The sequence below is a fragment of the Phodopus roborovskii genome, unplaced genomic scaffold (assembly GCF_943737965.1).
Source record: "Phodopus roborovskii unplaced genomic scaffold, PHOROB, whole genome shotgun sequence".
In the NCBI taxonomy this organism is placed as follows: domain Eukaryota; kingdom Metazoa; phylum Chordata; class Mammalia; order Rodentia; family Cricetidae; genus Phodopus; species Phodopus roborovskii.
In genome coordinates this window covers 5,313,582-5,337,554 of record NW_026126407.1, presented here as the reverse complement: position 1 = coordinate 5,337,554, position 23,973 = coordinate 5,313,582, and the positions used below count along the sequence as shown (strand labels likewise).

The window sequence follows — 23,973 nt, the reverse complement described above, 5'->3', positions numbered from 1 at the left end:
TTTGGCTGGGCTTTGGGAATTGTGCTTGTAGTTTGAAAGCATGAGATTTGAAATGAATTTCATCACCACCTCAGACTTCACTTCATAAAATAACTGCAGGATGACTAAATAGTGGTCTTTGAGGTTGGTAAAGAACTCTCTTTGGCCCACATGTTTTTCCAAGTACATCCCCTTCATTCTGCAATGGATCGTTCTCTCCAGATTTATTAGGCTACCTTAATTTTCTAACTTAAAAATAATCAGTTTAGGCAGGCATGGTGGCACACACCTTTGATCCTAGCACTCAGGAGACAGAGGCAGGTGAATCTCTGGGAGTTCAAGGCCAGCCTGGACAACATAGTAAGTTCCAAGACAGGCAAAGCCACACAGAATGACCCTGTCTCACACGCTTAAAAGAAAAAGAAAGAGGAGAGAGAGAGAGAAGAAAAGGAAGGGAGGGAAGAAGGAAAGAAAGAAGACCCCTTGGGGCTGCAGAGATCAACAACCCAACTTTGGTGTCCAGCACCCATATTAGATAGCTCACAACCCTCTATGACAACACCTCCTAGAGGTCTAACTCCTCTTCTGGCCTCCATGGGCATCCTCACAAATAAAAATAAGTCTTAAAAAAAGAATGGTCACAATCACCAGCCTGCATGATCACATTTGCACCAACCTTTCTTTTCCTCTCAAAAAAATAAATAAATAAATAAAATAAAGCATATGTCAAAACAAACAAAAGCAGAAGACAAATAACAAAACAAAAAGCACCCCCAAAAATCGTGACATCCGTTTTGTGTTTGGACTTTCTCTAGAGTTCAGTGGCTATGTCTAGTGACACCCTAGTGGAAAGAACTGATTTTCTATTTCCCAGCAAACATCAATTACAAATAGCTTCTTGGAGAGTTGGGAATTTAGCTCAGTGGTAGAGCACTTGCCTAGCAAGCACAAGGCCCTGGGTTTGAGTTCTGAAGTGGGGTAGTGGGAAGACAAAATAACAGATAGCTTCTTGGTTAGGGGTAAGACTTTGCATCCCCTTCTCTGTGCTGAGGTTATATCTGGTTTGAACTTGTGCAGGTCTTTGTGTACTATCGTAGCCTCTGTGAGTTCATACGTGTATTAGCCCTGTTGTACCTAGAATGTTTCCTTGAAGTCATCCACCACATCTGGCTCTTATAATCTTTCTGCTTCCTTTTCCACATAGATCCCAGAACCTTGAAGAGAGTAGATTTATTTGTCTTATTTTCTGTGTATGATGTTTTGCCTGTATGTATGTCTGGTGCCCATGTGACTTTGGGGTCCAGAAGAAGATATCAAATCCCCTGGAACTGGAGTTACAGGTGGCTGGGAATTACCGTGTGGGTCCTAGGAACTGAACCCCAGTCCTCCATAAGAGCTAATAACAGTCAAGCACAACGGGCTCATTTTAATTCAAGATTTAGACAAATAATGAAGCAGAAAATAATAACTTCCCTAGAATGATTTCTACCTTTCTTGAAGGAATCACCTACCAAATGATGTCCCTCCCATTCTTACTCTAACATGTAAACTGACCATCATAAATGTTAAACTTGCTTCTTCACTTAATAGTATACCTTGGATATCAGTCCCTAAAATGCCCAAAAAAAAAAAAAAACGGTGTTTTTGAATATTTTATTTGGAAGGCTAAAGAGATGGCTCAATGATTAAGAGTAATTACTGCTCTTCCAGAAGATCTGAGTTTGATTCCCAGGTACTTGTGGATGCCAGAAGGGAACATCAGATCCTCTTAACAAACAATTGTGAGTCACCATGTTAGGTGCTGACAATCAAACCCAGATCCTCTGAAAGAGAATCCAGTATTCTTAACTACTGAGCTATCTCTCCAGACCCACTTTTATTATTTGTGTGTGTGTGAGAGAGAGAGAGATGTGTGCAGATACCCAAAGAAGTCAAATGTTTCTGATTCCCCTGGTGCTAGAGTTAATAGACAGTTGTAAACCCCCGATGTGGGTGCTGGGGACAGAACTTGGGTCCTCTGGCAGAATGGAGAGCCCTCTTAACCACTAAGCCATCTCTCCAGCCCCCCAATGTTTGACAGTTTTAACAACCCTATACCTTGTAGCATATAATTATATAGCTTGTAATTTACTTTTGTATTTTTATTTTTGCATATGCTTGTGTATGTGTACACATGTACATACAGATGCCAAAAATTCATGTAGGATGTCTTCCTCAGTTACTTCTTCCCTCTGCTGAGACATAGTCTCTCCCTGAATCTGGAGCTTGCCAATTCAGCCTGTATGGCAAGCACTTTACCAACTGAGCCATTTCTCCAGCCCTGGCCTAAGTTTAAATAAATATACTTTTCTTTCTGGTGTCTCATTTTTAAAACCACAGACAGTGCTATAGTAAATATCCATATGTATAAACACACACCCTTAAAGTATTTCTCCAAGGAAAGTCTAACAGGAAGAACTGATTACTTAAGGATGAAATCTGGAGAGCTATTGTCATACTTAACTCATAAAAGAAAGTCTGCAGAGCCAGTAAGATGGCCCATCAGGTAAAGTGCTTGCTACTAAGCCTGATAACCTGAATTCGATCCCCAAGACCCAGGTGATGGAAGGAGGAATCAACTATCCCAAGTTGTCCTTTGACCTTCACTTGTATGGCATGGTGTGGCACAAACAGTAGGTGTTATTTTAAAAAATGTAAAGTCTATAATTCACACTCTTAACAACTCCATGAAAGAACTTACCAACATTGGCTGTTAGCAAATTTTGGCTCGCATCAATCTGATTAAAAATTAAAAAAAAAAAAAATCAGACCTCAACACATAAAGGCAGAAGCAGGAGGATCTTTATGATCTGTATAGTGAGTTCCAGGTCAGCCAGTGCTATGGAGTGAGACCCTGTCTCAAAAGAGCAAAAACAAAAAATCGTATCTCAGCAATTTATTGTTTGCTTTGGATTTTGCTCCTATTAAGGTGCGCATATTTTGAAGTGTTTATTGTCTTGGTCCTTCAAACAGTAGCAAGTAATTTTGCAGGTGATTGAGGTTTCTCTGCATGTGGTTTCCTGGAAGGATGTTGACTGTTTTCACAAACTAAAATAAGGTGTTTCCTATATGTGTCATCCACAGCAAACAGCGGCATAACAAACTCTGGAGATCTCATTCAGATAGTGACCTCTCGGACCATCACGAACCCATCTGCAAACCTGGGCTTGAGCTCAACAAGAAGGAGATGACCACGTCAGCAGACCAGATTGCTGAGGTGAAGACTGTGGAGAACCTTGCAGCCATGCCTCCCGTCTTTGTGGAGCATGTGGTTCCACAGGACACAAGTCAGAAAGGGGTTCATACCAAAGAAAGAGTCATCTGCCTGGGGTTTTCTTCACAGGAATTTCATGCTGGACAGATTGAGGATGAATTAAACTTAAATGACATCAATGGATGCTCATCGGGGTGTTGTCTCAGTGAATCAAAATTCCCTCTTGACAACTGCCATGCGTCTAAAGCTTCAATCCAACCTGGACAGGCCTCAGAAATGGCCAACAAGTTCCCAGACTTAGCACTGGAAGATCTGGAGACAGATGCACTGAAAGCAGACATGAATGTCCACTTATTGCCAATGGACGAGTTGACATCTCGACTGAAAGACCTTCCCATGTCACCTGATCTGGAGTCACCAAGCCCCCAACCCAGCTGCCAAGCTACCATCTCTGATTTTAGTACAGATCGTATTGATTTTTTTAGTGCCCTAGAGAAATTTGTAGAGCTTTCTCAAGAAACCCGGACTCGATCCTTTTCCCACTCAAGGACAGAAGAACTAGGCGGAGGAAGGAGTGAGAGCTGTCGCCTGTCAGTGATGGAAGTGGCGCCTTCGGAAATGACCGCTGATGACCAGAGAAGCAGCTCTTTGAGTAATACTCCCCATGCATCTGAAGAATCTTCAGTGGATGAGGACCAGTCAAAGGTAAAACTGCTTTGTGGTTTCATGTAATGAAATTCTCACCAAAGAAACTACTGAAGAATCTGCTGTGTTAACTTCTTTGGGCAGGGGTGGGGGGGGGATTGGGGATACTATATCACTATGCTTTACAGGTGGCCCTAGCTTTTTTATTATTATTATTATATGTATGTGTGTTTGCATATTCATATGAATGGAGGTGCCCAAGGAGGTCAGAGTGATGGGATTCCTCCAGAGCTTGAGTATAGGGGTTTGTGAGCTAACCACCATAGGTGCTGGAAACTGAGCTATCATCCCCAGTACATGCTCTTAACCACTGAGAGGTTTCTTCAGCCCCTTAACTCACTTTGATGTTAGTAAAGATTTCACTAGTAAATAGAACAGTTAGGGTGAGATCTTCCTTTAAAATGTAGGGACCTTTTCAGGCTTTGGTGTCATTTTAGATTTATCCTATTTTATGTGCATAAATATTTTGCCATGTGTGTATGTGTGTGCCACATTTATACCTGGTGCCCACAGCAGTCAGAAGAGGGCTTCAGCTCCCCTGGAATTGGAGTTATAGATGGCTGATTGCCACTGTGGGTCCTGGGAATCAAACCCAGGTTGTCTCCAAAAGCAGCAAGTGCCCATAACTGCTGAGCCATCTCTCTACACCTTGTTGGAGTATTTCTGAAAAGGGATAACAAAGGAGAGAATTAGCCAAAACAAATGTCCTAACCAAAGGGAGGTCCTTTGTGTGGACCCCTGGGGCCCGGATCAAATCTCAGCAATGATGAAATGTCAAATCACTGCCTGAGTAAGACTTATCTCTAAGAAGATGGATTTACTTGAGAAACATTTTATCTCAGAAAATTTACAAGCTAGACACGTGTGAATAGTTAGTTGCTGGAGTAGCAGCAGGTGCCCACGCTGAGTTCAGTGATGCTGTTAATAACATTTGTGAATTATTTCTAGTCCTGTGGTGCTCAAGAATCAGGAGTGGTTAGGGAAGATGAATTTGGGAGCAGACATTATACTAAGACTCTTAAGTGTCTTTTGATTTGTTTTGTTTTTCAAGTTAGGGTTTCTCTGTGTAGTCTTGGCTGTCCTGGAACTCACTCTGTAAACCAGGCTGGCTTCAAACTCGGAGATCTTTCTGCTGCTCAAGTGCTGGGATTAGAAGCATGCATCACCATGCCTAGCAATATATGATTTCTTATGAATCATCTCAGAAGTAGGAGGAAATACCTTAGATGATCAAAAAAAGTTGCTTTGTTTTGTTTATCTGTTTGCTTTGAGACAAGGTCTTAGATTTACTCTAATGTACAAAACTTCCCCTAATAATCTTAATGGACCTAATTATATTTTTGTGGTGGATTTATTTTGCAGTCCTGGGGATTGAACACAGGGCCCTGTAAGTACCAAGGTAGTGTTTTACCAGCTGAGCTTGGTACTAACAGCCCTGGTTAGATGCCTGAGAGCTCATGATTTCTACCTTACTTCATCTGTTATTTCTTCTCAACTACCTGAAACAACTCTTGCCTCTACTTCTGTCTTCTGCCTTTGTTGTGGGAAGTAGAAATGTTTAAGCTCTGTTTAAGGACTGGTCAAGTACAGTAGCACTGACAGAAAAAGCCTTCCCACTGAGCCCTTGGTCACATGAGTGTTCCTTCCATGGCCCGTGCACATAGCAGGTTCACCAGTTCTGCCAAGATCACCTCTGCACCTGTTTTCTAGGTTTAGGGGTCTTTGTTCTAAATCTATGGGAATTTCTACCTTGTAAAAGAGTAAATATCTGATAATAAGGGTTCTAAGGTTGCTGAGGGACATAGCTGAGTCCAAGCCATGGCTGACAAGCCAAGAGTACTTTTCTCAGAAGGAGCTACATGAAATTTAGGGATTGTTGCCAGGTATGTGCTTTTAATCTCAATACGAGAGAGGCAGAGTCAGGTAGATCTTTAAGTGCAGGGCTATGTAATGAGCTCTGTCTGGAAAAAGAGATGACTTCTCAGTTTAGAGCACTTGTTGAAGACCTGGGTTTGATTCCTAGCACCTATGTGGCAGCTCACAACTGTTTGTAATTCTGTTTCCAGGGTACCTGGTGCCCTCTTCTGACCTTTGTAAACACTAGATACGCATATGGTGCACACACATGCAGCCAAAATATTCAAATACTACATAAGACTTACAAAACAAATTGGGTTTTTTGTTTTGTTTTGTTTTGTTTTTTGAGACAGAGTCCCTCTGTGTAGCTTTGGAGGTCACCTTGAAGCTCGCTCTGTAGACCAGGCTGGCCTCAAACTCAGAGATCTGCCTGTCTCTGCCTCCTGAATGCTGGGTTTAAAGGTGTGCACCACCACGCCCAGCAAGACGTAAAATCTTAAAAGAGGTGCACTACTGCCTTTAATCCCAGTTCTAGGGAGGTAGAGCAGGCAGATCTGTGAGTTTGAGGCCAGCCTGGTCTACAGAGTAAGTTCCTGGACAGCCATGGCTACACAGAGAAACCTGTCTCAAAAAAAAAAAAAAAAGATCCTAAAAGAAAGAGAAATTGAGAGTGTGGGGTCAGATACAAAGCAAATTCTCCCAGCCAGGAGAAACAATGATGTGGGTGGTGTGGTAAAAGCTAATGTGAAAAAGCAGCACAGTAAACCTTCAAATCAGACATCAGATGACAGCCATCTTGCCCTGTCTTATACTGGGCATATTAAGGTGTCCACCAAGCATTTGAAAGAACTGTGGTCACACCTGAATCAGTTCCTATCACATTAGAAGTTAAGAAGCCAGCTGGGAAAGGTTTCATTTACCACTTTGTGGTCCAAGCCCTAGAGGCCCATGCTTCTGTGAAATATGGATTAGAAAAGCCTTCATAGCTGTTTGCACATTTTCAAACAAAGTCCTGGATTAAAATGTTGCTTGAGTAAACAGAATAAAATTTAGTGAACAGTGACATGTACCTTTCAGTGAATTTTCTCCCTCTGGCCTTAATGTTGAATCCTATTTTGTTGCCATGATCTGACAACACAGTGAACCTATGCACCTGGTATCCATAACATATGTTCTCACAGATGGACAAGTTCTCTTCAGTCAAAGGGTTACTAAGTGGAAAACTAGCCACAATTTGCCATAACCATCTCACTATTTTCTCTTCTTAGGCAGTCTCAGAACTTGTCAGCCCAGACATCATCATGCAGTCTCACTCAGAAAACGTAATTTCAGTCAAAGAAATTGTCACTGAAATTGAGTCCATTAGTCAAGGAGTTGGGCAGGCACAGTTAAAAGGAGACATCCTCTCTAACCCATGCCATACACCAAAGAAGAACACCATCCATGAGCTGCCCCCGGAGAGAGCACAGGCCCCTGAGAACAAACCTGGACAATTGGAGCAGGACGAGAGTTTCTATGCAGTCCAGCCTGAAGTAGCTGAAGACATAGGGAAGTGCAACCCAGAAGGCTGTCTAACTGCACACCCATCCACAGTAGATTTGGAAGAAGAGGAACTGGTTGAGGGAGAATATGACTGGGGCCCAGGGATGCACCCTGGTGCCAAGTGGTGCCCTGGGTCTGTGAAGCGAGCCACCCTGGAGTTTGAAGAGCGCTTGCGACAGGAGCAGGAACACCATGGCACTGCCCCTACAGGTACCACATTGTCTAACCGCAAAAACTCTAAGAACGATTCTTCTGTGGCAGACCTAATGCCAAAATGGAGAAGTGACGAGACCACCCCAGAACATTCAGAGATGAGCAAGGGGAAAGGGAAATGCAGTGGGTCCGAGGCTGGACCACTATCCCACTGTGAGCATACCCCTGCTCCAACCCCCGAGCTGCTGGAGAGTCATCTCTTGCAAGCTCCTCAAGACAGCCTAGGACCAGATACTGGAACTAAGAAGCAGGAAGAAGACTTGAAGAAGCAGAGGACTGTGACTCCAAACCCAGGATGTGAGACCCAGGCCTTCCCTCTTCCCCTTCCCAAGAGAATAGAAATCATTGAGTACACACAGACAGTTACGTCACTTGATCACACTGAGCTAGGAGGTGAAACTGCACCCATCAAAGAGGATGAAAAGCAAGGGCTGAGGAAGGTGAAGACGGACAGGCCTGTCACTATGTTTTGTGCGCTGGATGAAAATCTGAACAGGACTCTGGACCCCAGCCAAGTTCCTCTGCATCCCCAAGTGCTACCTCTGCCTCACTCTTCCTCTGAGTATGACAGGCTCACTGACCAGACCCCCATGCTAAGTAGTCCTGAAGACAAGGGAAACAGTCCTTCAACACCCTTTGAGAAAGCAGCACCTTTGGTCAGTTGCAGTGCCCACATAGCATCTGTCAGCTTGGACTACCCTCATCCCCTGTCTGTGGTCCACCTGGAAGGCTACACAGAGCAGTGCAGCACCACGGACAGTGAGCCATCAACAGAGCAGGCTAGCTGGGAAGATGGCCAGGAGGGCTTCCTTTCCCATGGCAGTGCAGTGGCGTGCAGGGTCTCTCAGTTAAGTAATGAAGACCTAAGTTTAATTAACAAACTTGGTGACAGCGGTGGGGTGTTACAGAATAAACTGGACCTATCATCTGAAGCTTGTCGAATCCCACATAGCTCTAGTAGTGAAAATATAAGAAATCTCAGCCACAGCCCTGGTGTGGTGAAGGAGCGTGCTAAAGAAATTGAGTCTCGCGTGACCTTCCAGGCAGGGCTCACCAAAACATCACAAATGAGGCGCTCAGCTTCTCTTGCCAAGTTGGGTTATCTGGACCTTTGTAAAGACTACTTAGCGGAGAGAGAGCTTCTCTCCCCAGAATCCCCTCATCTTAAATTGCTTCAGCCCTTCATCAGAACAGACTCAGGCATGCATACCTTGATGACCCAGGAACCCTCCGAAAGCCCAGATGCCCACCAGAACCCACAGCCCACCAAGTACTTTGTAGAGCAACTCAGAACGACAGAGTGTGTTGTGCAGAGCAAGCCAGTAGAGAGGCCCCTTGTGCAGTATGCCAAAGAATTTGGGTACAGCCAGCAGTGTTTGCTCCCCAAGGCCAGAGCAGAATTGACTAGTTCTGAAGTAAGCCTCCCTTTGCTACAGACACCGGGCCTGCAGTGTACAGGTCCCACTCCAGGGCTGGCCGTGGCACCCCGCCAGCAACATGGCAGAACTCACCCACTTAGGAGACTGAAAAGAGCAAATGATAAAAAACGGACAACCAACCCCTTCTATAACACCATGTGACCCTGAGCCCGCACACATGACTTTCTAAGAGAGATGTTTGTAAAGGGGCGCTGTAATATGTAAGGAACATGCACTTTATTGGTTAATTTTATAATATTTTGGTCATTTTACTGTTCCTAGCTCATGCGGGGTTTGGGTTGGTTTTTCCGTGTGTGTGTGTGTGTGTGTGTGTGTGTGTGTGTGTGTGTACGTGTGTACGTGTGTACATGCGTGTGTGGTGTACGTGCGTGCGTGCGTGCTGATTTGGATGGCAAGATCATTTTATCACTTTTTATTTTTCAAAAATTCAAACCTCAATTTTTTTTTCAAAGAGCACCTTTATCAAAGGCAAATTGCTGTTTTTCAATCTCCTGCCACCTGCCTCCTTCTCATTGATTTCCCTATGAGAAAGACAGGCCTGCTTGGTTGAGGGAAAGAAACAGAGGGTAGGTGGCACTGAGGTTAGAAATTGGAGATGGCCAGCCAGGCCTGAGGCGGCCTGCCCCCAGGGCAGCGGGAGGTTGCTGCTCCCAGCCTCCCTCCCCAGCCCTTCTTTGGAGGCCATGAAGTTGCAGGGTCTGCTCTGCTCTGAGAGGCAATTTCTTCTGGCATCCAAAAACATCAATCATTACGAAAAAGGGATTGGTGATTGGCCTACATAGATAGATCGAATTCTAGATTGCAAATAATTTTCCCCTAGAAAACAGTCTGAAAATCTAAGGGAACCCTAAGCAAAACTCATGGACATCTGTAAAGAAACACATTTTAAGAGAAAAGGTTGAAGGCAAAAGTGGAAAAGCAGCTACTGAGTGACTTCCGGGTTAGTGGGATCCACAGGTGGGGCCTGGCCCCTCTGCCAGGTGACAGGCTGTGTCACAGCCTCCCAACTTAAGACCTGGAAACAGGCTTGAAAAACAGCAAAGTCGGTGTGTTCTTGTAAAATGAATACATATGTGGGATTTTAACCCTTCCGTTACTTGAATATTCTGTGGCCTCCTGACTTTAATGGCCATACTTTTCCAATTCATTTTCTTCTCTCTTGCTGTTTTCCGTATCCTGCCCCTCTCTTACTTTCACAAACTATATTTTAATTGTTACATTACATACATATAATCTATTGGACACAATTTTCTATGTTATCCTTGTTAACACTTGACATAAGTTTTTTTTTCCCTCATTTTCTTGGAAGGTTTGTCTTTTCTTTACAATTCATACACAGTATTTATGTACATAATGTCACTTCTGTAATGTTTCATTGTTGATATTCTGGGGTCTTTTTTTGGTTTATTCTTTTCAAGGAGTAGAGTTGCCACTGGAAAACAGAGACACCAGAAATAAGCTGATCATTGTTGATAGAAGTCTACACAGTATATTGATGGTGACTTTAATTGTTTTCAGTGGAAACTTCTAATTGCCAGCTCCTGCCAAATTATGCACTTCCTCTTCAGAAACCCCTACAGGCTCCCATTAGATCACCCTGAATGCTGAAGTCCCAGAACATTGTTTGCCAGAATTGAAGCACAGCCAGGTAATGTGTATGCATTGCCCAAAGTAGCCTCCTAGTGGGGCTGAGGCTTGGGAGCGGCTCAGCCAAGAGCACAAATTGCATTTAGGATACCATTGCTTTTTTGCTGTTGTGATGGTCTTTAACACTGGAGGACCTGCTGTAAATAAGCCTCTGAGAGTCTTACAGAAAACATCTAACCTGAAATGAAATAATCCACCACAGCTCACCAAAACCAAACGGCCTACAAATTTGCTTCCTGCTTGCTTTTGTCGGTGTCCATGACTGAGGGTCATGTAGGTAAGAGCCAGGAACTTCAGTTCTTATTCAAGCTCAGCCCTAAGAACAAGAAGACAGACATACAGACCATCATCAGAGGCAGAATTTGGAAGGAGAAGGTAGTAAGATACAGAAAAGGGAAATTGGAGCCACTTTCCAGTTCACCAGAGCTGTGGATCCAGTTGCCATAGTAAAGCCATGGTTGAGTATGCTGTCACTGCCGGGAGGAAGTTAGAGGCCAATTGCTGCAAGTGTATGGTGTGGAAGTTATATATACCTGTGCTGTCTTTTGGTAGTTTCTTCAAGTGTCACAGCTTGTGAGTCCTGTATACTTATGTGTTGTCTCATTAGGTCGTGTGTACCAGTGTGAGGGAGGCTTGGGAGGCAAGGTGGTGGATTCGAGAGCTCATCTGCTAAAGAGCCCTATCTATCAATATGATGGGAGGGCAGGAAATTATGGTAGAGTGAGGAGTATTTACATGGAGGTTGAGTGGCATCACTAAAAATTAATAATAAAAGTTGGGTATAGTGACCCACATCTGTAATCCCAGCACTGTGACTGAGGCAGGAGGATCACTGTGAGTTGGAGACAAGCTTAGGCGACAGAGTGAGACCCTGTCTCAAAAAGTGACATCTATATGCCACACATTATCAACAATGGGCACTATGCTCTCAATGCATTTCTCACAGCAGAGACTGAGAGAAACCCCTCTGATGCTTTGTGGGGGTGAGGGAGGATACCCGTTTGTGTTTTAAAGAATGGGAGAAACCATCTTGTGCTATTTTCCTTCTTTATTACATTACCATTTAACTCACCTGCCTAGGTGTCTCACACAGGGTCTGTAATTCAGATCGATATGCCAAAGGCTCTTGCCAGCCCTCCCAAACCCCCACATGTGGGTATTCTTAGTCATGTTCATGGCTAAGGCAGGTACATAAGGAGCTGTTAGGGACTTTTTTGTTTTTAACTTCAACCTTTGATAATTTCAGATTGCCTGTTTGCCTTTTCTGTTCGTGGAAAACCCAGACCTGACTGGTGAACAGCTAAGCAGGAAAAACTTTGACCTCCTGCTCAATGTTGCTCTATCTTTATGTTTCTAAGACCACTGTAGTCCTGTCAGTGGTCCTGGAAGAGTGTGTGAGCACATAAACAGGGTGACCTGACATTCCTGTGCCTGGGATAATGGCCCAGGAGCAAACAGGATTGGAACTGTAGCCTGGGTGGGACCTGGGGAGCAGGAAAGGGTCCCAGCCCAGCTGTTGGCTTTTAGGAACAGCAGCAGTGGATGGTGTGTGGGCACAGGACGGTGGGGAGCACTCACACCTCGTTTTTGGTTGCTTCTTGTTCTTTTAAACACATTTGCCCCTGCATCCCCACCTCTTTAAGTGTTTTTCCTGCTCTATACCTTTGTCTCTGCTGCTGTTTCCTTCTTTCTCATTTCGGGAGCTACCAAGAGCTCCAGGAACAGCCTGAGAATACATCTAAGGGGATGTTCTAAGGCCTCCTGCTCCTGAGCCCAGATGTCTCATCTGAAAAGCCTCAGATACTGCAGCTCACAAGAGCCTTCACCAGGGATTTCATTTAGTAACGATGTTCTGTGAGAGTTGGGCTACTTTTTTTTTTCTAAGAAAGCATTATGCAAAAAAGTTTTAAGGGCATTTTAAAGAAAAGCCACTTTTTGGCTTTTTCAAACTATTTGTGGATACTTTGTTTACTTTGTGAGTGTTAAAATATGCATCATCTTGGTGGCCACTCAGGCACTAAAGCCATGGCTGTCCTGTGAGTCCTCCCCCAGAGAAATGCCATACTATTGTCAGCCCGTGTGGATAAAGGTCAGATGTGGCTGATCCCCATCTGTGTCCTGCACTCCTGTTCAGCAGTCTTTTTCCTCAGTGCTGGTGTGTCTCCTTAGTGATGATCGTGATGGTGAATGGCTAGTATGGTGGTTTTATTTTCAATTTCTGATGGTAGGTAGACAAGGTGACATTTTCATTGTTTCAGTACCAATCCAACTTAAAGTATCATGGACGTTGTTATCCTTCCAAACTAAAAGATCAAGCATGTACTGGACATAAGTGTATATGTTGCCTCCAACTTATCTGGTACCCACATTAGGAAGAGGCCTGCCACCAAAGCAGGAAGCTGCACACTCCTTTCCCCCAGGCTTTGGGATTTCTTGATGCCATGGAGATCTATTGAAAGGTGCTTCTTCTGTACTGCTCCAGCCTGAAGCGGAGGTATCTAGGCCTGGCTTCTGCTATGAAGAGAACCAGCCTCATCTCAGTGTCCCAGAGATCTAGGATGGGGTTTCTAAACTGGAATCATCCCTCATCAGCTTGAAGACAACCCCCCCCCCAGGTATATGGCTGATGCTGCCATCTGTCTCCACAGTGATGCTGGTGGCGGTGTCCTGCCTACAGAGAGCTGATACCCCAAAAGAAAAACTAAGGAACTAACCTAATGTTTCCTAGTCAGTAAGCCCACTGGGAATTGTTTGGTTTTATGTTTTATTTGATGTGATTTGTTTGGCATAGCTAAAGGTGCCTTCCCCCCCCCCTTTTTTTTTAATTTTGTTTTGTAAGACTTGTTCAAAACACAAACAAGTCCAAAAGACTTGCACTGACTGTTACCTTTGCCCAGACTACCCCAAACTTCTATGCTCTCATTTTATTAAATAAAAGCAGGTGCTCCCTGGAATCTCTGGGACCTTTTTGAGGCATTTAAAGCAGAATATAGAGTGGTCTCATCTCCTTCCTTTATCTTCCTGGTGGTTGGGATGTCCCACTTGTATAATAGTTGTTTTTATTATTACTGATGTGCTCCACTGTTTTTAAATGTGAACTTGTGCGCAGATGTGCAGATTCAATGTTCTTGTTACAGATTGAATAAATTTTTATTTTGAAGACAAAATGTGTGCTTCAAATGCAGCAAAGGAGGGGAGGGTACTGGGTAGGGTGGGGGGGTGGTTAGAAGAGAACACTGACATCAAGCTATAGCACTCACAGGTTCCAGACCAGCACACACTGAAGAACTCTGTAGAGTGGGGAATGACTATAAACACACATATTTGTTTATGTGCATGTATAAAACTTACCTTACACAAAAGACCGATGGGGAAATGGGGTTACCAAAAATTGCAGACAATGAGGCTCCAATCAAGTGACCAAAGTAGGGCTTTGGCTAGTCAGAGACTCACCAAAGCTGTCACCTGGATGTTAGAATGAATAAGAAAACCCTCCCAGCATCTGTGGTACAGAGTGACTGGTGTGGGACATCTGTGGTGACCTGCCCAGCAGTGACTGGGTTTTTCAGGTGAATGACGTCACATTAGTACAAGAGTTCAGCACAGTGAAATCTACACTGGGCTGGAGAGATGGTTGGAGGGTTAAGAGTGCACATTGTTCTTCCAATTTTCAGTACTCACAACTCCCTCTTACTCCAGCCTGAAGGGATCTAATGCCACTTTCCTCCACAGACACCCATGCCTACCTGCAACCTCCCCCCACATACACATGATTAAAAATAAAATTTCTCAATACACATCAATGGTGCAAGAAGAGAAGGAGCTAATGGGTGTATCTGACTAGGTCCCCCCGCCCGTCTGCCTTTCCACAAACGCATGATGAGATGTTTAACGGCATTATTCACATCCAGAAGAGCCCACCTATCTAAGGAAAGCTCAACTATTGCCCAGTTGCCAAGGAAATTTGCTGTTGATGTTTCCAGAGAAAACTCCACCTACCTCTTTCTGAATCGGGCACGTCTGGTGAGCAACACATCACTGTTCTCTAGTGCGTGCATAGGGAAGGTGTGGTCACCTCACAAAATGTTCCAGGAGTGCCTGGGCTTCTGACCAACCGAAATACGTTCAGTCTTGGCTTTGTGGCCAAAGCAAATGAAAAATCATGTCTCTCGGTTGTCAGGTTTCTTTCAGAAAATGAGATGATAAAATATCCGTTAGCCTTGTTTTTAGCTTGTATGTGTGGGTATTTGACTGCACTATGTTGGTGCACCAAATGTGTGTCTGGTACCTGTGGACCCTAGAAAAGGGTGTCAGATCACCCAAGAAGTGGAGTTATACACAGTTGTGAGCTGCTGTGTGGGTTCTGGGAACCAAACTTGGATTACCACAATATTAATAAGTGTAGATCCCTTAGAACAATATGAGTTGTTATCATAAAGGAGCAACTAGTCACTTGAGTCTTGTCTGCCCAACCAGTACCTGGAATCTAAAGGTAAAAGACTCCATCCATCTTCATGGTTATACTTAGAGGGAGGGAGGGACAGAGGGAGAGGAGAGAGAAGCCGATTATTTCTGGTTCTGTTCCTCTACAAGCCACTGAATACTTAGACCCCTCCTGAAAAACAAAGACTCCTGTAGGCATCCTCATGGTTTCCCTGTCTCTCTCTGCCTCCCTCCTTCCCCCTGCCACACGGAAGACTGATTCTATGTGCCACCCATACTGTCCTCCGGGACCTAAGATGGGAGGGAAGAAATCATGGGCAGGCATTGAGTAAACAGCAACTCCAGGAACTGGCTGCTCTTCCCTGGCAGTATTTTATCTCCTTGACCTTGAACAGTAAGTACTTCAGCCCTGTTGGTCTTGGGAGTGAGGGAATGCTGCCCTAGAATAGAGGGACTGTCTCAAAACAAAGGCCTTCATCTTCAGAGTTGGTTCCTCTGACCTATAAAATGTGACCAAATATCTGCCAGGCTCTTCCCCCTTGTACGTGGTGCTGGGAGTGAGTCCACTTTCCTCTGCCTAGTCTCTGGGCTTCCTACTTTATGCCGTGCTCCATGGAACCTTCTAAAAAGGTGAAACACCTATATACCAGTGCCAGTGTTTTAAGTTCTCAAACGATCAAACGCTATCGCTATCAATAAAAGCCATAGCCACGCAGATGCTGTGAGCCAGCCTAAACCTTCATCAAGCAACTGCGACGATTCCCCCAGAGCATCTTCTGGGGCCTCTTCCCAGCGGGTCCTGGCTGTGAAGCCCCACAACCCCGCCCGCTGGGAACGACTAAATTAGCTGTGCGATTGCGGCAAGAATGCGGCACTCAGGCACCTGATCACTCGAGGTGGCTCCCAGTCTCGTTGTCCCGCTTTGGGCCGAGCGCCTGGGCCTCCTGAACCTACATACGAGGAGCGGAGGGAGACGCGGGACACGCACGCCCCTCAAGCGCACACACACTTTTCCCATTTTACCGGGGCAGGCGAAGTTGAGACGCAGGACTTTCCCGCGCTGGACAGGGCGTGGCCGCCTTGGCCTGGCCCTGCCCCCCCGACCGGCCCCGCCCCTTCAGGTTGATGGCAGCAGCAGCTGGGACTGCAGCAGAGCCGGCAGCTGAGAGCCGCAGGCAGCGGGTGGAACGCGCGACCCAGTGCCTGGCCCCGGACGCACCGACGCCTCCCTCGGCCCCCGGCGTACCCCGACACACTCCGCAGAAGAGTCGCTGCGAGAGCACCCCCGCCCGGCTTAGGACCAGGTACCCCCCTCCCCGCCTCCGCCACCGCAGCCAACGGAGCGGGCGGGGTCTCTGAAGGGGGCAGAGTCTGCGCCCCCCCCTCCACGCCGCTAAATTCGGTCCGGCAGGGCGGACTTGGTGTCTATATTTGGCCGGACAGCGGCTAGCGGGAGAGACACCTAGTCTCACAAGAACGCACAGCCCGGGCAGGAGGAGAGAGGAGGGTGCGGGTAGGCCGGGCTTCAGGCCCTGGGGCCGCAGGAGCGGTTTGAAGGGCACAGGGATGCCCCGGCTGGGGAGGGGCAGGAAGCAGTTGGCCTTTGGGGAGAGCCTGATGAGTCTGCTTGGGAAAAGTAGTGTAACTGAGGTCCTAGCTCCAGAAAATGACCCTACTTCCTCACTGGTGCACATCTGGTCCTTGCCGATGGGGTCAAGGGCCCCCACTCTCAGGAGAACCTACTAGAAGATCCAGCACAGGCACAGGCAATGCACCCAAAGAAGCTGAACTAAAGTATGATATTCATGTCAGATGATCATAGTCGGTCTTCTTGGAGAAGCCTGTGCATGGTGGAATGAACGGAAGGGAGTGAGTGCCACCTTATACTGCCCACTCCCACACACACCCCCACCACGGAATGAAAATAGTAGTTGAGACAGGCTACTAACAGGCTAAGAGGAGAAATGTTTCTCTTGGCAATTTAGCAGCAACTTTGTAGAAAAAGACACATGTGCCTGAACTGTGCCAGAGATGAGAGTTTGCCATCTTGAGGGCTGGAGTCCTAGCGCCACAACTAACCTGGAACTAAGGTCCAGTGACTAAAAGAGAGTACGTTGAGTAGGGTGTCTCTAGGAGGGACAAACACTTGCTAATCTGCGACCAGCAGCAGTCGACCCTTTTCCAGCCTCCATTAACCCCCTAGCCTGTGTGTCCAAGAAGAGGGATTCCTCATCCTAGCCCCTCAAATTAAACACGTTTAACAGGTGACAACCATCTGCCTCCTACTTTGGTCACTTTAAAGGAAGTTCCCTGGTCCTTACCAGATAATTCTATTCACTTGTTCCTCCCTCCCACAGTTCACCGGATTAAGGACCAACGTGCCTCTAGGCTCTGATACCCCTATCTTTGCCCAGCCATGAGCCGGCGAGTGGTTCGGCAAAGCAAGTTCCGCCATGTGTTTGGTCAGGCAGCAAAGGCCGACCAGGCCTATGAGGACATCCGGGTATCCAAGGTCACATGGGACAGTGCCTTCTGTGCGGTCAACCCCAAATTTCTGGCCATTATTGTGGAGGCTGGAGGTGGAGGGGCCTTCATTGTCCTGCCTCTGGCCAAGGTGAGGAAGCAACCGAGAGGGCACTGGCTGGGACCCCTGGGTAATCTCACAGCAGCCCATTTTCATTGAAATCCAGTCAGAAGGGCAGTCTGTGTGAATTGGCTGCTCTCCCCTCCCCCTTCCCTGAGTAGCAATATGGGGGTGGGCAGGGGGGGTGCTATGCTCACTCTCTAGGCCATACAGCCCCTGTTCCCAGCTGGGACCCAGATGGGAGTTAGTGATGCAGATGGTTGGGGTACAGCAGAGCCAAGCAGTCAAAATCTGACCTTATTTCTCCCTAGTGTGTGAAAGGGGGAAGATGTGTCAGATTCTGGTTCTGGTAGTGGGGTAGGAAGAAAATAAAAGGAAAGGGAAAAAATACATAAAGCCAAAGCCCTCCCCTGCACGCTAGGAAAAGGGGCCAGGCAATGACTGCCAACTTTACAGACACTTGGCCATCTCTACTCCAGGATAGATACCCCAGAGCATAACCTTGACCTAAATACTGACCCCTATACCTTGCTAAAGGAGGCCCCACAAGTGGGCAGGGTCAGGAAGAGGCCTGACAATAGCCTATGACTCACCCTGGACAATGTAGACACCATCCAGAGACACCATCCCAAGGGTTCATATTTCAGCTAGAGCCACCTCCTCCCCCAGTACAACTGCCATTTCAATGCCATTTAGCCACCCTCTCTCCCAGACTGCATGGTCTGAGCCAGTGCCAACCCCTGCAGAGTGTTCATAGCTCCCAAGATCACCTCATGAAGACAAAATGAAAAGTGGGTTCCCAGCCCAGGGATTGCCTGCTTGTGGTTCCAAATGAAACCAAAGATTTGCCCCAGGGGCTAGGACATTGCACTCAGGGTCTCTCTCTTCAACCTCTTCGAGGAGCTTCCCACAGATATCCCAACTTGGGGAAACAGGCTTAAGTACAGTGAGTCCAGCACTGAGAAGACCAATGTAGGCTAATAAACAAAAATGATCTATATAAGTATCTCTGGGTTCTAGTCTTGCTGTGGGTCTTTCGTTAAGTCACTATGCCTCTCTGATCAGATTCCCTTATATAAATGATTTCATTCTGTATGTTCAAAGAGTTCAAAGAGTGAACTGGATAGGGTTAGAGGCTAAGAGAGATCTGCAACAACAACAAAAACCCTAATGATCCAGAATTGACAGGTCAACAAATCCAGTGCCCACTCCAAAACCACATACAGGAGAGCCTGGGGACGCAGCTGTGGTTGAGCATTTGCTTAGCAAGTACCAGGTCCCAGTGCGTGTACATGCGTGTATATATAGGCACACACACGCACACACACACACACGCACACACACACACACACAAAAGTGGTTCCACATCTCCCTCTCTGACCCCTCCAGACAGGACGAGTGGATAAGAACTACCCACTGGTCACTGGGCACACTGGCCCCGTGCTGGACATTGACTGGTGCCCACACAATGACAACGTCATCGCCAGTGCCTCAGATGACACCACTGTCATGGTAGGAGCCAGGTGGATGCTGCCAGGCTGGGGAGGGGAGCAGAGGGGTCCCTCACCTGTACTGGGGGAGGGGATAGATGGGACAGGTACCAGGAGCCCTGCCCTTCTGGTTCCCAGATTAGTTTTAGTTAAATACATACCCACTCCCTCCCAGAATGCACTGCCTAGAACTGATTATAACCATGGACAATTTGGGGCTCAAAGGGCACATGTACAGCATTCTGAGACTTTCCTGACAAAGTGGATGGGGAGCTGGCAATGCTCCCTGGTCCCGAGCTGGCGCTTCCCTGTCCTGACGCCAACACACTCAAGAGGGCCACAGCACCGAGGGGGCGGAGCCATCCCTGTGTCCCACCTACCTGTTGCCTTTTCTTCCTACCCAGGTGTGGCAGATTCCAGACTACACCCCGGTGCGCAACATCACCGAACCTGTCATCACACTCGAGGGCCACTCCAAGCGTGTGGGCATCCTCTGCTGGCACCCCACCGCCAGGAATGTCCTGCTCAGTGCAGGTCTGGGGGTGTTAAGAAGGGTCCCTACTATAGATGAGGGTGGGAGTGGGGAAGGTGGGGCCCAGGTGACCATGCCTGGACACTCTGGACAGGTGGGGATAATGTGATCATCATCTGGAATGTGGGCACTGGGGAGGCACTGCTGAGCCTGGACGACATACACCCTGACGTCATCCACAGTGTGTGTTGGAACAGCAACGGTAGCCTGCTGGCCACTACCTGCAAGGACAAGACCTTGCGAATCATTGACCCTCGGAAGAGTCAAGTGGTTGCGGTGAGTGCCTAGCCTGGCTACTCCCTACCACCCCTCGTTCAATGCCAGCTGTTAGCACCTGATACCCGCTGTCATCAGAGCTTCTCGTCCCAGCTGTTAGCTGTCCCATCCCCACTCCAGAGATTAGTCATGGTCCCCCGCGCCCCTTGCAGGCTTTACAGCCTCAACCCCTGCCCTAAGTAAGATCCCAGACTGCAACCCTGTGCCGGCTCCTGTTCGCTCCCCTCCCAAGCATCTCAGAGCTCCGAGGAGGGCTCCTTGCTTTTAGGTTGAGGGGGAGAAGCTGGAAACTCCATCCTCCAACCAGAATCTGCATGAAACCTGAACTCCAGGACCCTCTCCTCTCAGATATCCAATGCCATCTTCCAGGGTGGGGGCCTGACCACCGACTGACCACCCATTGACCCACTGAGTGGGGATGAGAGTCCTCAAGCATAGCTTGTCCCAGCTGGGTGCCCTGGGAGGGCGATGGCCCTGTCTCCCAATCCTAGCCAGCCCCCATCTAACCTGGGGTGTGGGGGTGGGGGCATGCACGTTTACCTGGAACGTGGCTGGGAGCCTGCGGGCGCCCAGGAGGGCGGGTACTCTAACCCACTAACCCTGCGAGCAGGAGCGAGCCCGGCCTCACGAGGGCGCCCGCCCACTGCGGGCCGTCTTCACCGCAGACGGGAAGCTGCTCAGCACCGGCTTCAGCAGGATGAGTGAGCGGCAACTCGCACTCTGGGACCCGGTAGGCCAGGCCGAGCGGTCTTATTGGCTCGCTTTGAGGGTCAGCCAGGAGCACCCTCCCGAGCTGTGGCCCGGCCCAAGAGGCCCAAGCGGATCACAGGGCTCCCTTGTGGGTAAAGCCCCACTCTAACCCCGGGGAGCCCGCAGACATCGCCTGCCCCCAGGGATCAGCCTTTGAGGGTGCCTAAGGTCTGGGACCCGCTAAGAGCTCCGCACCTCCGGCTCAGTCCCCGCCCTGGTATTCTCCAGGCCAGGGTCCTGCCACAGACCTCCGTGAAGCTTTGTTCTTAGGACCCCTTAACCCCCACCCCCACCCCCACCACCCACACTCAGGTTGTCAAGGTGGTTGCTCAGATCTCAGTCTTCCCCAAGGCAGGCAGTAGGGTGATGCTCCTCCCTTCTCCCCTCCCCCCAGGAGAGGTTTGCAGCCCACGAGGGGATGAGGCCCATGCGGGCTGTCTTCACGCGGCTGGGTCATATCTTCACCACGGGATTCACCCGCATGAGCCAGCGAGAGCTAGGCCTGTGGGACCCGGTAACACAGCTGGAGGCTTGGGGTGTGTGCCCCGGGGGCTGGCATCACAAGCGAGGGGCCAAACGCCTCGCACCCGCAGGGTGTGCCCATTCTGTCAGGGCTGAAGGTTGCTGCCAATTCACACCCGACACTGCCCAGTTTTGTCACGTCGCCTGAAGGAGCTCGTGCTAGCGCCCCCTCCTGGTGATGCCTAGTCCCTGGGGGTGGTTTGCTGTGGCTGCATGCAACCGCAAAGGGTGTACTTGAGGAAGGGAAACTCAACGATAAATCTAGAAGAGAGGCTGTATCTCTCACCACAGCTGCCTTGGGAACGCATGGGATTTTGAGTGGGTATAAAGTGAATTCTGAAGCAGCCCGGGAGGATGAGCAGAGCTGGTCACTCTTCTTGTCATCGGCAGAACAACTTTGAAGAGCCAGTGGCCCTGCAGGAGATGGACACAAGCAACGGAGTGCTACTGCCATTCTATGATCATGACTCCAGCATTGTCTACTTGTGTGGCAAGGTGCTGGAGGCCGGGAGGGAAGGACCAGGGCCAGGATGCAGATGTGAGAGCCCCGTCTGGTCATGCTTCTGAATTGTCTGGTTTTGCAGGGTGACAGTAGCATTCGGTACTTTGAAATCACGGACGAACCACCTTTTGTGCATTACCTGAACACTTTCAGCAGCAAAGAGCCGCAACGGGGAATGGGTTTCATGCCCAAGCGGGGACTGGATGTCAGCAAATGTGAAATCGCCAGGTCAGCCCTTCAGTCCCTTCTATTCCCCTGCCTCTGTTCCTCATTGTCAGCTCTTGCTCTCCAGGCCTTCCCCCCAATTGTGCTGCTCTTTGGGAAAGAGAAAGAAGCCATACTAGTCTTTTTCAGCGGCTGCCTTGGCCTTCCACCAGAGACGTTCTAACCCAAAACTGATGTGCGCAAAGTTCAATGTGCATATTGGTTTCCAACTCCTTAGTCCCAGACATGGGGCTTTTAAAAGGACAGGGCGACAGCAAGAACGCTGAATTCCCCTCCCTCATAGGTTCTACAAGTTACACGAACGAAAGTGTGAACCCATCGTCATGACTGTACCTCGAAAGGTGAGGAAGGGGTTTGGCAGGGGGGTGGTTGGAAAGCATCAAAGGCAGCCATTCAGTGCCTAGCTCACACCGGTCCTCCTGTCCACTCCACCCTCAGTCGGACCTGTTCCAGGATGACTTATACCCAGACACACCCGGTCCTGAGCCAGCCCTGGAAGCAGATGAATGGCTGTCTGGTCAGGATGCAGAACCTGTACTCATTTCGCTGAAGGAAGGCTACATACCCCCCAAACACCGCGAGCTCCGGATCACCAAACGCAACATCCTAGATGTGCGTCCACCAGCCGGTCCCCGGCGCAGTCAATCATCCAGCGAAGCCCCCTTGTCGGTAAGCTCTAAGATCTGACCCGCTCCACCCTAGATCTACCCCCTGCCTCCTGCTCTCTGCCAAGGTCTCCTCTGCCCTGTGCATATCAGCAGCAGCACACCCTGGAGACATTGCTGGAGGAGATCAAGGCCCTTCGCGAGCGGGTACAAGCCCAGGAGGAGCGCATAACGGCTTTGGAAAACATGCTGTGTGAGCTGGTGGATGGCACCGACTAGCGCTGCATATGTGCAGCCAAAGCTCTGCACGCTGCAGACCAGATGGAGCAGGGCGCAGACTGGCAGAACTGGCTTTTGGTCTGGGACTCTGCACCCTGCTTCCTGGGGTTGGGATTAGAGGCAAGACCAGAAAAGAAACTCCGTTCCTCATAGGAGGCCTGGACACACCTATCTTAAGTGACAAGGACTGAGCTCGTACTAGATCCCCGACTTTTCCATATCAGGCCTAGAGGGAGCCTAGGATAATGCCGGCCTTAGCAATGGTGCTTAGGGGTGAGGTGGTGTCCCTCGAAGTCCCTTACCCAGAGAAGTGCTTAGTGTGTTGCCTGGGGATCCTGCCAGGCTTGGGCTTGACCCCAGACAGATGGAAAGTTAACAGGTATCCCCGAAGTCTAGGAAAGTCCCTGCATTCCTCCTAATGATACCCCTACAGTGTGGGGGGGCACAGATGGACAGCACCCCTTTTCTGTTGTTGGCAGAGCTTGACCCCACTCGCTTCAGCCATCCACCTATGGCAGAGGGCTCTCCCTTCTTTCCACTTTCAGAGATGGCAGCTTCTTGGAAACAGACAGATCCCACCAGAGAAATCTCAGAACTGGCATAAGGAAGTGGTTTTACACACACACACACACACACACACACACACACCACAGCCTCCAGCACTCCCCCTGAATCTGTAAAAAATACTGAGGCATACTTAATGAAATGTTTTACTAAGTACAAGTCTGTGCCTTCTGCATAGATGGCTGGGGACTTCCCCATTCCCTTTTGGGAATCCTGGGGAACCCAGCAAATGCAAGCTGGGCTGAGGACCTGCCAGGCAGCTTTCTCGTCCTAGGTCAGCCATTTTTGAATTGAGGTTCCAAAGACCCTGTCCCCCAGCCACCGTCGGCACTCTTTCCCAATAAAGTTAGGCAGAAAAGCCTCTGGTTTGAAACCTCTTTATTTGTGCCTCAGAATCAGTCTGGTGCCCCTGGCATCGGGGAAGGAAATAGGAAGAACAGCTTCGCTTTGTTGCTATTTTCTTGTCCCCCTTTTGTGCCCCTCCTGAGCCCCTGGCAGAGAAGCCAGCCAGAAGGTGGCCCAGGACAAGGGTGTGTGCGGGCCCCTGCGGGGGTGGGGGGCTGTGC

General features: G+C 48.4%; 2 protein-coding genes across 7 annotated transcripts in view; both read left to right on the top strand.

Annotated features, from left to right (window-relative positions):
• The window catches only part of Ssh2 (slingshot protein phosphatase 2), a 232,841-nt gene extending 219,039 nt beyond the window's left edge, over nucleotides 1–13,802 (top strand). For both annotated transcript variants that reach the window (XM_051179935.1, XM_051179934.1), the window contains 2 exons: nucleotides 3,103–3,937; nucleotides 7,063–13,802. In XM_051179935.1, the coding sequence (XP_051035892.1) occupies nucleotides 3,103–3,937; nucleotides 7,063–9,129 (2,902 nt within the window). In that variant the 3' untranslated portion in view covers nucleotides 9,130–13,802. The remainder of the gene's footprint in view (nucleotides 1–3,102; nucleotides 3,938–7,062) is intronic.
• Nucleotides 13,803–16,066: 2,264 nt separating this feature from the next.
• Nucleotides 16,067–23,259, top strand: Coro6 (coronin 6). Of its 5 annotated transcripts, none has more exons than XM_051179947.1 (11): nucleotides 16,067–16,382; nucleotides 17,436–17,692; nucleotides 19,052–19,174; nucleotides 19,557–19,686; nucleotides 19,779–19,960; nucleotides 21,105–21,224; nucleotides 21,623–21,727; nucleotides 21,817–21,962; nucleotides 22,243–22,300; nucleotides 22,398–22,628; nucleotides 22,721–23,259. In XM_051179947.1, exons 2-11 carry the CDS (start codon nucleotides 17,495–17,497, stop codon nucleotides 22,841–22,843), a joined length of 1,416 nt encoding a protein of 471 aa, XP_051035904.1. In that variant the 5' UTR covers nucleotides 16,067–16,382; nucleotides 17,436–17,494; the 3' UTR covers nucleotides 22,844–23,259. The 5 variants fall into 5 exon arrangements, with proteins under 5 accessions (XP_051035904.1, XP_051035906.1, XP_051035903.1 ...); XM_051179946.1 differs by having other exon boundaries at nucleotides 16,069–16,382; nucleotides 17,493–17,692; nucleotides 22,718–23,259; XM_051179945.1 differs by having other exon boundaries at nucleotides 16,070–16,382; nucleotides 22,718–23,259.
• Nucleotides 23,260–23,973: the final 714 nt, after the last annotated feature.